This window comes from Mytilus edulis, chromosome 7 (genome assembly GCF_963676685.1).
Source record: "Mytilus edulis chromosome 7, xbMytEdul2.2, whole genome shotgun sequence".
NCBI lineage: Eukaryota > Metazoa > Mollusca > Bivalvia > Mytilida > Mytilidae > Mytilus > Mytilus edulis.
In genome coordinates this window covers 74809732-74823185 of record NC_092350.1, presented here as the reverse complement: position 1 = coordinate 74823185, position 13454 = coordinate 74809732, and the positions used below count along the sequence as shown (strand labels likewise).

At 31.8% G+C, this 13454-nt stretch overlaps 1 protein-coding gene and 1 non-coding gene across 5 annotated transcripts in view; one reads left to right on the top strand and one right to left on the bottom strand.

Moving 5' to 3' along the window:
- Positions 1 to 13454, top strand: part of LOC139482229 (E3 ubiquitin-protein ligase rfwd3.S-like) — a 143463-nt gene that overhangs the window by 122405 nt on the left and 7604 nt on the right. For 2 of the 4 annotated variants that reach the window (XR_011654799.1, XM_071265964.1), the window contains exons 1-9: positions 43 to 199; positions 5365 to 5527; positions 6469 to 6570; positions 8848 to 9501; positions 10097 to 10182; positions 10616 to 10718; positions 10977 to 11155; positions 12097 to 12211; positions 12615 to 12716. Coding sequence is in view for 3 of the 4 variants with exons in the window: in XM_071265964.1 (XP_071122065.1) it covers positions 5405 to 5527; positions 6469 to 6570; positions 8848 to 9501; positions 10097 to 10182; positions 10616 to 10718; positions 10977 to 11155; positions 12097 to 12211; positions 12615 to 12716 (1464 nt within the window). In the remaining variant the exon portion in view is untranslated. Of the gene's footprint in view, positions 1 to 42; positions 200 to 5364; positions 5528 to 6468; positions 6571 to 8847; positions 9502 to 10096; positions 10183 to 10615; positions 10719 to 10976; positions 11156 to 12096; positions 12212 to 12614; positions 12717 to 13454 lie in introns of those variants that run through there. The other 2 variants (XM_071265965.1, XM_071265963.1) reach the window with 1 other exon arrangement.
- Trnastop-uca (transfer RNA opal suppressor (anticodon UCA)) lies at positions 7204 to 7290 on the bottom strand. The gene has a single exon. It is a non-coding gene; the product is annotated as a tRNA-Sec (tRNA).

Genomic DNA, 13454 nt, shown 5'->3' with positions numbered 1-13454 from the left:
ATTCGAAGCTTCCCTAGTACCCAGATTATTTTATTTCGGCTTGTCTTGGATATTTACATTGCTTTAAATATGATGTTTAGCGGTAAATTTTCTGAAATGAAATGATTATTTTTGAACTCTTGATTTATTTTGGATCTAGCAAATGCATCTTTATGTTTTGAGGGCATATAGTTATATAGACTTCCCAGTATATGCATAGGTAATACAAATGATAGCATGTCATATTTGAGAGAGGAAAATACACTGAAAAACATGCCATTTTTTTAGTTTTTTTTCTCCTGAAAATTATACCGATTTATGCAATTCTGCGAACAACAAATATCATTTATTCTCCTTTAAAAAACACGCACATTGTCTTCATGTACAGTTTGGTTTGATAAAATAAAAATAAACAACTTTTAAGCACCATCTAATAATACTAGAGGCCACTCATTAAAACTTTTTGAAAAACAGTGTAAGACCAGAAGAATAACCTGTCAGATTTAACGGTGACGGCAAAGACTCTGAATAATTTTAAGTCTGCATTAAATGGCGAAAATTGGAACCTATATAAATTCATATGTTCGTGTTATTAGTGTTTCAGCTGCGCACACCTAAATAAGTATTTTTTGATAAGTTTAATATATTATATATAAATATATTATTATGAGATGAGAAATCATATACAGTGGCGTAGCTGGATCGTTTTTATGTGTACGCCCGAACCTTGGCGAGGGATATGAGGGGTGCCAACCTCTCAATGTTAAAGCACCTGCTGGTAGTGAGTTCGAAAGGGACGAAGCCCCCGAAAGCTATCGAGAATGAGATACCGTAATGATTCCTGTCAGTAAAAAATCATTGATAGCAAAATACTTTTGAATCTAAATGGTTTGTTTGTTTTGGTTAAATTTTGTAATATGTTAACTTATTCATCGTGTTAAACTAGAAGCTAGCCTAATGGTCATTGGTTTTAGATAAACAGGGATGATTCCAGGTGTTTTCAAATGGGTCCCTTGAACATCAAATTGGGAATTTTTATTCTAATTGGGATTTTTTAAGCATAAAATCTATGACGAAATAACATTATTTTCCTGTAAAAACGGAAAATGTATATTATTAAGTTTAACCTGTACACTGATGTTCATGTAAGTTGTAACATTTTGAATAATTCTGGATGGGCTACTGTTATTACATGAATTTCATTGAACATGATGCACTAGTCTATCAACTTAGCTATAGTTACCTAGGCCTATTACAAAAACATATATTTCAGCTAGCATAAACCACTGAATAAAATCATTCATCAGGTATTTTTCAACAGCAGGTCATCTCTATAAATTTACCTTGATTCAAATGGATTTCAAATTGAACTGGTCAATTGTGGAATTCAGAAAAGCAATTACAAAAGTTCATTTACTTAATTGATACGATATTTAAAGCATTGAACCAGTGATCTTTAAAATTATTTGGATCATCTTCAAAACTTTTGAAATAGTTCCATAATGATGACATCGTATTTCATGATTGGTCTATCATCAACATTATTTTCAAAAAACGCTCAAACTTTTGTCTTTTGAGGAAATAATTTCTTTTACAAAACAATTTTCATCATATTATATAACCGGCTCTGCTGGGCGATCTGTTTTTACGAGATCGGCGCCCATTAAACTTTATCCATCAATGTTATATCAAAATTTGAATTTGTTCTCTGCCGAGGTCTGCTTTGACACCCATTTTTATCAACCTGCTGGGCGATCTGCTTTTACAAGATCGAATACTCCCATAACATATTAATCAATTGAATTCGGCTGCTAAAATTGTTTGCCACATGTTGACATAATTTAATGGTTGTTAATAAAATGCGATCGTAAACAGCATTCTTATCCGGATTTTAAAACGTTTTGACAACAAACTATGAAAAATTGTAGTTGCCTTAATCGGTGACAGAAACTTTTCTAGACATATCGATTTTTATTTTATTTTCCTGAATTGGGAATTCATTTTCATGTACATTTTTGGGGGGCCGCTGGCTGATTTAAGGGCCGCTAAGCGGCCCTAAACTATATAGTGGAATCATCCCTGATAAAACGTCCAAACTAATATTACTTTTAAATAAGTTTAAAGGGTGTCGTGAGTGAGGATACAATCGAGAAAAGCACCTTTTAATGAACACGAAAAAAAATAGTTCGAAGAGGTGCAATATAAAAAAAATCTGGAACACTTAGGATTTCTTCCCACAAAAAGTAAACAATTTATCATTCCTTTAAAGGGATTAAAAAAAATCTAAAATTTTCTTTTGATATTTTTTTCTTGAACTGGAATATATCACGACAATCTATGAAGGTTTATAAATTGAGCATGTAAAACAACTAATTGCGTACAGAAGAGCTCGACTGTATGTCTATCAGAAAAGAACAGAAAAATGAACGACAACAAATGCTTTCAAAATTTTAGCTTTAGACATTAGTCATAGAAATAGCTTCTTCAGCATTTTCATAAAAGCAGTTAATGTAATTGAAAAATAACAAAATGCAAGCCCAAACTGCGACCACTTATTAATTACAGAAAGAAATACATTTTGTCCTTAAAATGCGGGAAATTAAAGATATAATTGCATTATTATATTGCTCTGAATACTCTTTTGATCATAAACAGTTTCTGTCCAACTTTCGTAAAATTTCACGGAGAGTCATTTAAAAGACTTTATCCACATTCGGAACCTAACTTTGATCATTGACGCTGCTTTGTCTCGCTTTTGGGACATAAATCACAGGCTCGACAAAAATACAAACAGCATATGGAATCTGAGTAGATAGTGAATTGCTTAAAATATAAGAAAAGTCATGACGTAGAATTCATAGTAAATTCAGACTTTCAGACTTTTACAAAAGATTCGAACAAATATATTAAATGATCTATTTGAGTAAATTTAGTCCCTTTTTATTTAAAATTGCAATCCATTGAAAAAAGAAGCACAAGGATAATGTGCTTTTGACCAGTTTTTCGTATCCTATGTCAATTATATATTTTATTTTCAAACTTCAAGTGTACGCCCCGGCGTTATGACGTAAACGTGGCTACGTGCATGATATACGACAATCCAAGATGAGGGGTCAGTAGAAGCCTTTGGCTTATGTAACGACCCGAAGATAAAGGTATAAACAAATCTGTGGCGGATACAAAACTTTTTTTTATAATGGAGGACCTCTAACTGACCTAAGGTGAGGGGCTGGGCCCGTGTCAGTTGTGCTTCAGTGATTCCCTATATAATCAACCATTTTCTCCCCTGGATCAGCCTATGTACTAAGTGCATGAGTTTCCTGACAAAATGTCCACTACCATCCTCCAGTAATAGAGCACTAGTAGAACAGTCTGGCGGATCCAGAAATTTTCATAAGTTGGGGCCCATTGGCTGATCTCGTCACGCTTCAGTTATTTCCTATATAAGCAACCAAAATTTTTTTCTCAAAAGAGAGGGCAATGTAAAACCAGGAATGTTTGTCCATTCTCCCCAAAAATTGGTCCCCCCAATTCATGCCAAAATTTCCACTTCCAACCAGGGATAGAGCAGTAGAACAGTGACAGTTGGTCTCACTAATTAGCGACAAGAAGAATTTTAGCGTCAAGAAGCGACAAGAAGAATAATATTAGCGACAAGAAAACATTTTTGTTTATTAAAATTACTTATTCCAAATAATTATTAAAAGAATATGCAAAAGAAAACAATTTTAACGACAGGAAAGTTAATATTGATAGAAAAAAAATGAAACTTAGATCTAATTCAGTTGCTACATTTATTTACATGATATTTTATTAGGTATAACAGCAAGTATTATGTTTACCCTGTCGTATTATGGTATTACTTTTACTTGTGTTTTAGAACAATAATATATTTGTCTTATAATTTGTTTTTAAAACTATATTTGTACAATATATAATAAACTTGCAAAATGCATTATTTGTGCATCATTGTCCAGAAAATACATACACAAATTATGAAATACAAAGAAGTGAAATCAAACAAGAGGAAAACATAATTAAAATGTGAATAGTTTTCATCATTTTATTTAGTGTATTGCCTCATTTAATGATATTTATCATGTTTATGCATATTGATTAAAGAAATTGATGACAATCTTGAGTTTTCAACAGGTGTTCACTATTTACAATGATTGTATATTCTGGCGTGTGTAATTGTATAGTCTGACGCGTGTACAAAGTTGAAGGTGTTAATTGGATGTTATTGTAGCAATAAAACAAGGGACACGCGCCTCCTTAATCTCATTTGATGTTCTACTTTGTGTATTACCTTTAATAGGATGAAGCCACAGCTAACGTTGGTCCTATCAGGAAAAATTAATTGTACAGTTAGAAAGGAAATAATATTTCATGTTTTTGTTTCAATAAATCCTTCAAAGGGAAGGTGACAAATCTTTGTTTTTATTTTAATTTTATAGCGTGTACATTTCCTGTCAGTGTGTATATGTCTCTGCTCTTACAAATGTTTAATTTCTTTATCTATCAATATAATAATAAAAACTACACAATCCCTTCCTACCAAATTTTTAATTTCTTCATATATCAACATGCATGATCAATAGAATTATCAATTTATTTCTGCCCGTAAATTAAAAATGACAAAATGCATATTTTTTTTAATTTAATAAAAAAAATGTTTTCTTGTCGCTAAATAGCTTCTTGTCGCTAAAATTCTTCTTCTTGACGCTTCTTGTCGCTTCTTGTCACTTCTTGACGCTTCTTGTCGCTAATTAGTGAGACCTGTGACAGTGTAAAACCAGGAATCCTTGTCCGTCCTCCCAAATAAACTTGTTCCTGCCAATTCACATTCGTCCCCTTTCACTCTTGCACCCTGCATGTTCACACCCAAAGTCTTTTTACACCCTACATATTTGTTTTCTTCAAACATTTGTCTAATCTAACTTTATCTGGCCTCCTGTCTATTTGAGAGTCAATTGCAATAACACTTTAATAGAGTTGGACTCGTAACCAGGAAGAAGAAAATGCTACTTTTTTAAAATTTTTAAAACTCTACATGACATACATGTACTAAGCCAAGCATGGAATTGTACATACACAATCATGTACATTTTTATTTTTAAATTACAAACGAAAGTGAACCAACGCCTGGTGAATCTGTAGTACGATAGTCCCAAAAGTTGTGACTGACATGACTTAGTGATCAAACAAGCTGATAGATACATAGATAAAGACAAGACTCAACAGCAATGATACCTTTACTACATGTAGTGTGGCAGTGAAATAACAGCGATTGCAATATTGTTGTATATAATTTAGATAAATCAATGTGAGCTTCTATCATATCTATAGATCTATATTGCTACTCTATATTTGTTTACGTTTCAGATAAAATCATGGAAATTTTAATCTCAAGGTTGTACTTATAATGTCTGACATTGATGTGGAAGGTTCCGATGATGAAATTATAGTTGTAACAGAATCACCAGAGCGGCACATTGATATTGACGTGGAGGCAGTGACAGACGAAGAATTATTTCCAGATTCCGAGGTTGTTAAATTAAATTTATTTAAGATTAAGACAATCAATGTTTTATAACATCTTTTAATGTACCTATTACACCTATGCTTTCTCAAATAAAACAACGAATTCATGACCAAATTTTACAAGAACAGAATTCATATATTACAATGCAGAATCATCAAAATTATCATTTTTTCGACATTTTTGTTTTTCAAATAAACGTGCACACTATGTTGACCAATTGAATATGTTGAAAAATAGGGCACCTTTGGCAAAACTAAGGCTAAGTGCACACAATCTTGAAATTGAAAGTGCTAGATACATGCAAGTTAACAGAGAAGAAAGGTTGTGCAAATTATGTCATAATAAAAATATAGAAGACAAAAAACATTTTATCTTGCACTGCACAAAATATGAATCAAAGAAATGTCCTTTTTTTAAAATTATGACAAACAATCCAAAACTGAGGATGAATATATCAAACTACTACTTAATAGCAAGTGTAGAAAAACACTTAGATTAATATCATCTTTTATTAATCAATCATTTGAATTAAGGAAAAATGTCCTTATAAATGAGTAATATGAACAGTTTATAAAAAAGAGCTATAACATACAATATACCTATGTGAGTAATCTATCCTTACAAATTAACCTATATATATTGATATATTTATAACTGCACATTTCATTGTTCGAAATGTGCCCAATGATATGCTATGTAGTATTGTTTAATTGCTGCATCATTACTATTACTATATACTAGTTGCCAATTATTGTAATTGAGTTTTTGCCAATAAAATATTTGTATTTGTATTTTATCATTTATTTTATTGGAACTTGTTATGCCATTATATGTGCATAGCTGAAATGGTAAAATATTCTTCCTAGACAAAATACTTACAGCCAATCAGAGGATGTGTTACATTCAGAATGGATTATTAATCAATAATTGTTGTTGTATTTTAGGGAGAAGACAATGATTCGGATGTCAGTATCGTGTCAGAGGTCAACGTAGAGGACAGTGATGATGAAGATGTAGAAGTAGACGTAGACACACTTCCAAATCATGTAATTGATCAGTTTATAATCTTTAATAGAAATCGATTATTTTGCCCTCATCATTTCGCCCAAAATTGTATGGCAAGTTTATGGTGGTAAACAAGTAACAACTTTATTTCAATGTTGAGGTATTATCAACTTATGTTGATGTTTGAAATCAAGAAAAATAAGACTGTTTAGGTACATGTTGAAGTTAATGCCTTTGTATTGAAAGCCAAACCTGAATGGCTCTCAGATTTTCTTAAAGGCTACTATGAACATGATGAAATCATCTTTTGGGAGTCCTTGGCCTATGTCCCAGTATAATGCAATTGGGTTGACTCATAAATACTTTTAAGCTGCAAAAAAAATAATATTAAAGAGCTAAAATCAATAGCATATACATATTGAGAGACAAATCATAACTGATTCATGGGCAACAATAAATTATAATTTCCTAGTCCTACATCTGAATTTTTTCTTTATCATTAATCATGTTATAATAATATAATGTGGATGCATATTCTAACACATTGGAGACCACCAAAACTTATCTGGGATTAATTCATTTAAAAAAATTGTAAAACCAGCTGGTACGTAAGGTGTTCATTATAAATTATATTTTCTTTTTACAAGTGTTCTGAAAATTTTCAAACTAAAAATCGCCGGAAAGGTGGAATTGAACCACTCTGACGCTAATCAGCTACAGGTTTGAAGCCTGCACCCCAGACCACTGAGGTTCATTCCGGCAATGGTAGTGGTTACTTAAATATTTATATACCCACAAATTTTCTGAGTTTCATCAACAAAGCTTTAACATATTTAAATATTATTAGAATAGAGTTTGCAAATATTTTATGATTTTATTGTGTAACAGTATAGATGGATAACTATGTCTTGGGAATGTTAAAACAATTTCATTCAATAAAGGCTTATTTTGTGAATTAATGAAATCTCTACTTTATGGGGGAAATGGCTTTTTTGACAAATATTTAAAAAAAATCTAGAGTTATTTCCCTTGATGGAAATGACATAAACTGATAAAGTGAAGATACAGGTAACCATAAGAACATAAGATGAACCTTGAACTCCAGATGTTACATCAACAGTTCATTTCTAATCAGTAATTTTATTTTATTAGAAATTTTTAATTTTTTTTACCAAATATTTGTTTTTTGCATATATTTTAGGTAATATCATAAAGATTTTGGAATTTTTTTAACACAAATTTTTTTTTGGCAGACACTTCAAAATACACCTTATCGTTATTTAGTCCATTCCGGGAAAAACAGTCATTTATACAACTTCCTGTTTGGGGTCACCGGCCGAAAATGGAGGTCATCAGTAGTGAGCTGAGGGAGAATAAACTTTAGAAAGTGATCATCAAGAAACTTTGATATAGTATGATCCACTTTTTTCGAATTAAAATTGAAGTAAAAACATATTTTGTTTGAAGTATTTATGGTAGTTTAAACAGGTCTCATTATAAAGTGTCATGCATGGTGAATTGTTTAAACACGGGTCCCAGATAGCTTCAACTGGATAAAAAAGTTGTGTAATTTTAGAACTTATCCGGAATGGAATGAATAGCGATTAGGTGTATTGTATCTTTGTAAATAAATTCAATTACTAGATTGTATATTTATGGTACATGTACTATAAATGTTATTTCTATTTTTAACTTATTATCTTTATTTTATCTCAAGGGGGGGGGGGGACTTGAACAAATAATTTTTTTTAAAATATAATGCATGTAAATAATGGTGAATGCTTAAGTGTTTTAGAAAAACAAGCTGACATAAGTTTGATTATGAGAATTGTCAATTTTAAAGGACAATTGAATAGGGATGGAGGATGGGTCCTAATCTTGAAACTTAAAGTTGCCTCATAATATTATATTATATATATGTAGTACTATAAGCTTTTTGTAAGAAGTTATATATTTTAACCTCTGAAAACAAGGTAACTAGGTGCTACCTTATCTTTTCCATTTGTTTTTGTCAAGCCTGCCGCAAAAGTAGTAGAACGTAGACAGAGGGATTATTAATAGATATTTTTTAGACATCAATTACTTATTCATATATATTCTTAAAAATCAAATTGTAATATCCAGGGCAAATTTTTTATCCCCCCTTTATTCAACTGATAAATTTCTTCTGTTTTTTTACCGAAGTAAACTAAGTGAACCTGGGGAAAAGTCAAACATCATTGATAAGTAAATAACAAACAATGAGTTTAACTTCTGATTGAAAAATTTATTATCTTAACAACTGGTTCAAGCATACATAACCTCATTTATTTTGTTAGGAAGAAAACCAACAAGTGCTGCCATCTGTTGGAGCAGCTACAGTTGTGGATTCAGGAGCTCAATCATCCAGGTCAACATTACCTGGTGTTATTACCCTGCCACCACTTCCTAGTCTGAATTTAGAAACAAATACGGAGACATCTGTTGAATCCATCACTAACATCACCATCCAATCAAATGCTGTCACAACAATGGATTCTGTCCACAATATCACCATGCAGCCCATCACAACATCCTCGTCAAACTCTTTATCTACAATCTTATCATCATCATCTTCATCCAATCAACCATCAACATCTGTTTCCATGGAAACAACAGGTAGTAGTGTTCCTCATTCTGCATCTAATCAACCATCAACATCTGCTGCACCAGTTGACATGGGAACAACTGGAAGCGGTGGTTCTAACTCTTCACCTAATCAGCCATCAACATCATCTGCTCCATCTGTTGCCATGGAAACAGCAGGAAATGGTGGTCCTTACTTAGGAGCACCTTCAACACTGTCTACAGTATTATCTTCTGTATCAGCCACCAATGCTGTGCAGGTTATTCAGGGTCATACAGATTCACCTAGAGATTTCAGGTCACCAAAACGACGGAGGATAATGACGCCAGAGAAACCTGGTGGTGGTGAACCAGAGGACGAAGGCAATGTATGATCACTTTAAAGTTTGTAGCCATGTTCAAGTTCAAACAATAATTCCTGCTATTTGCATTAAATACCTAAAATATTGAATCATCTGAAAAATGATAAGAGCAATCTTTTATTCCATTTTAGGGGAAGGGGAGATGGGAGGAGAATTGCCAGTATTTTTGTAATTCATGATTACATAAATTATTAGTTTCAATAATACCAGGTAGTGGCTTTACAAGAGTTTGTTTATTTATTGACATCAAGCATAGTATAATTCGTTTTAAAGGTGTATAATTTTTTCCTTAATTCTCCTTGATGCAGTTAATTCCTCTTAATTGTGTCAAACAATTTTGCGATAAATGGTACTATGCACTTCTGTATTTTGACGTTCAATTATGAAGAATACAAATTTCAAGTATGTATAGATATTTTGACACTGCCAAGTTTTAGTTGTACAGGAAAAAATTGTGCATTATTAAAATTTTGAAATATTCAAAGCTCAAAAACCTTATAAAGAAGTCTTAGACATTTGTTACTTAGCCTTAGGAGAAAAAACATTTGCTATCCAAATAGTATTTATACAATTAAAAATGCACAAATACATTTTGTTTCAGTGCTGTCCTATATGTTTTGAAGAATGGACAAGTTCTGGTAATCACAGACTAGCTTCATTAAAATGTGGTCATCTTTTTGGACAGAGGTAGTTATACACTATAATTCTACATATAAACTTGTGATTAACTTTTGTTGATATGAATATAGATATGTGAATATACATCAAGGAGACAGCAATCCAACATTAAAAAAAGATCTTGAAAACATCTTACTCCATGATTGAGGATAAGATTGTGATAAGGAGAAATATAGATTTCAAAGATCTGTTTTGGTGGCATTGTAATTGGAAATGTAGAAAAGTAGGAACAAATTAAATTTCAGACTTTCATGTGTATATCAATAAACGTTTAAGAACCAAAAAACTAAATAAAAAATACAGATTATAAGTTTCAAAATATTTATGGCAAGCAAAACAGATTTATATGATCTGTTTGTGCATAAATATGATTTTAAACATTTGCAGGTAAGTTACAGATTTCTTTAAATGTAATATCAATGACGATGTAATTTATTTTTAGTTGTATAGATAAATGGTTGAAAGGTCAAGGAGGAAAGTGCCCTCAGTGTAATTCTAAAGCTAAAAGACAAGACATTCGAGTGTTATATGCTAAATGTTTAAAGGTTGGTACGATTATGATAATATTCAGTATAGGAACATTGTAGCTTCTGGTTTTTTGGTTGTTTGTTAGTTTTTTGCCATGATATTTGGAGGATTATTTTCATATTGGACTATCCCGGTGGGGTCTTCTGCATCTCAATCTCTTGAAGAGAATGCACATGTTGGAGGAATTAATCTTAATGGTTTAGCATCACCTTGAGTTTTTATTCAAAAATCACTTTATTGTTTTTAACATGTTTACCTACAAGTTCAATATTTAGGTTGTAGATACTACAGAAAGGGATAGAGCTCTCCAGGACTTAGAAAAAGAAAAAGAGGGCAGGAGGAGAAGTGAAATGGAGGCTGCACAAATAAGAATGCAGTATCAGATGACTGTCGGAGACAATAACAAGCTACGGACAGAGATTGCAAAGTTACGAGAACAACTACAAAATGTCAGGTATAGTTTGGATAGAGGTTTATACATCTTAATATAAATATAAGGAGATATGGTATGATTGCTAAAAAGATAACGAGAACATTACAAAATGTTGGGTATAGTTTTGAAAGAGATTTGTTAATAATTTACTTATCTTAATATAAATATGTGGTATGATTGCAAATTAGACAACTCTCCCCAACAGACCAAATGATGTAGAAGTAATCATCTCTAGGTCACTGTAGTGCCTCTAACATTAAGCAAAACCTGTACCTTGTAGCTAGCTACAAAAGTCCAGAAATGAAAAATGTAAAACAATTTAACCAGAAAACTTGCGTCTTATATTAGTTCAAAACAATAAATGGAAAACAAATACGACAAGTAGCAAGAAACAACAACAACTGAATTAATTTTCATATGTTCAGGGCTCTGGGTTCTGTTTCTTCAAGTTTATATACAGATACATTCAATTCACCTTTTCAGAATCTAAAGGACTATGGGTAATCTCATTGTTCGTACACCAAAATAAAAATAACGTTACGTCAATGGTTCCCAGGTTGAATTTCTATTGTTTATCACGTTTTAAACCTATCACAAAGTTTTGGTGTATGCTTTTCAAAATATTTCCCAGAATGCATTAGATTCAGAAACGGCAAATTACTTTTAGGCCTGGAAGTTTTCGTTTGAATATGTGAAAATCTTGAAAATCTTTACAAATTCTTCTAAATAAGTAAATTGTTTTGAATTCAAATTACTCTCTGTTTTATTTTTGCTGTTCAGTGTTAGCTCACCTGGGTCTATGCATATCTCCATTCCAAAAATGTTGACTAGAACTGAAATTAGAAAAATTGTCATTTTTGAAAATCATGAACATGATGAAAATGAAACACATTATTTTGGAAAGACATGAAAATAAGACACATTTTATTATTTTAAAATCCACATATTATTTTTATTTACAGATCACAGCCATCACAGATGTCTATAAATTCATCGCAGTCAAATGTATCAGATAATCATACCTCTACACAGAGTGATGGACAGTTTATCTTGGACAAAACAATCAAAATATGGGATGTGAGTTAACACAAACTTAACTAAAGCTTGTTTTCTTGCACTGTAAGGGATACAACTGAATTTGCTAGGATTTCTATTTTACAAGGGCCTTGATGGCCAAGTATATTGTTCAACTACTGTGCCACAAGCCAATCTATACTGAGATTGTGATTTTGAACCCCACATATTTAAAATCAATTTAAATCAAAATCTGTTATACCATCAAATGAAAGAAATTAATTTTGAAGGAAATTGAAAAAGAAGGGAAATCTTGGTTTTGATTAAAGTTGATAAATGAATAGAAAATAGGAAAGTCCAGAAGATGCAATGAAAATTGGTAAAAGCAGACATGTTTTCTGTGCAAATACATGATATCTAAACTCCCTCATGATCATAATTATATTGTAAAAAATATTTTTTTCAGGGAGGAAACTGTCGTGTGATGGCATACAGTCCATCATTAGCCACACTTGTTGTATCTCAGCCGTCAGCAAGTTCTCTCTTTCCAGGATTTGGAATTAAGAAGGTGGGTGTCTTGTTATGAATACTTTAAATTTAGAGGTAAATATAGATTTTATAACTGTAAATTAAGAAAATATTGTGTGCATTTGTTATTGAATAAGTCTGGACAAAAATGTGAGATTATTTTTTTTTATTTCAGAAATATTGTGTGTAGATATATATATTAGATATGAAATTCTTTTGCAAGTTTTACAGGAACTGCAAATCAAAGTTCCAAATTTTGGTATCAATCTTCATGTTACTATACTTTCCTGTGTGAGGCATTTTCAGATTCATTCTTAATCAACTTCTTATTTACCGATTTCCTTTAAGCATTGGTCTCGTAAGTTAGCTACAAAGCTATATTCATATTATATTATGATAAACATGTTCTATTAAACTATGAGTTCCAAATGGTGAAGTTGAAATCATCCCTTTGTAAATTTTACGGACGTAACTACAATCCCCTTCCCTTTCACGAATGTGACCTACAGAATTATAATATTTACCGGATTTGTAATCACATAAGCAACACGACAGGTGCCACATGTGGAGCAGGTTCTGCTTAGCCTTCCGGAGCACCTGAGATCACCCCTAGTTTTTGGTGGGGTTCGTGTTGTTTATTCTTTAGTTTGCTATGTTGTGTCATGTGAACTTTTGTTTTTCTGTTTGTCTTTTTCATTTTTAGCCATGGCGTTGTCAGTTTGTTTTAGATTTATTTTTTTCTAGTCCTATTGATTTGCTGCTGGATATTAGTCATTTA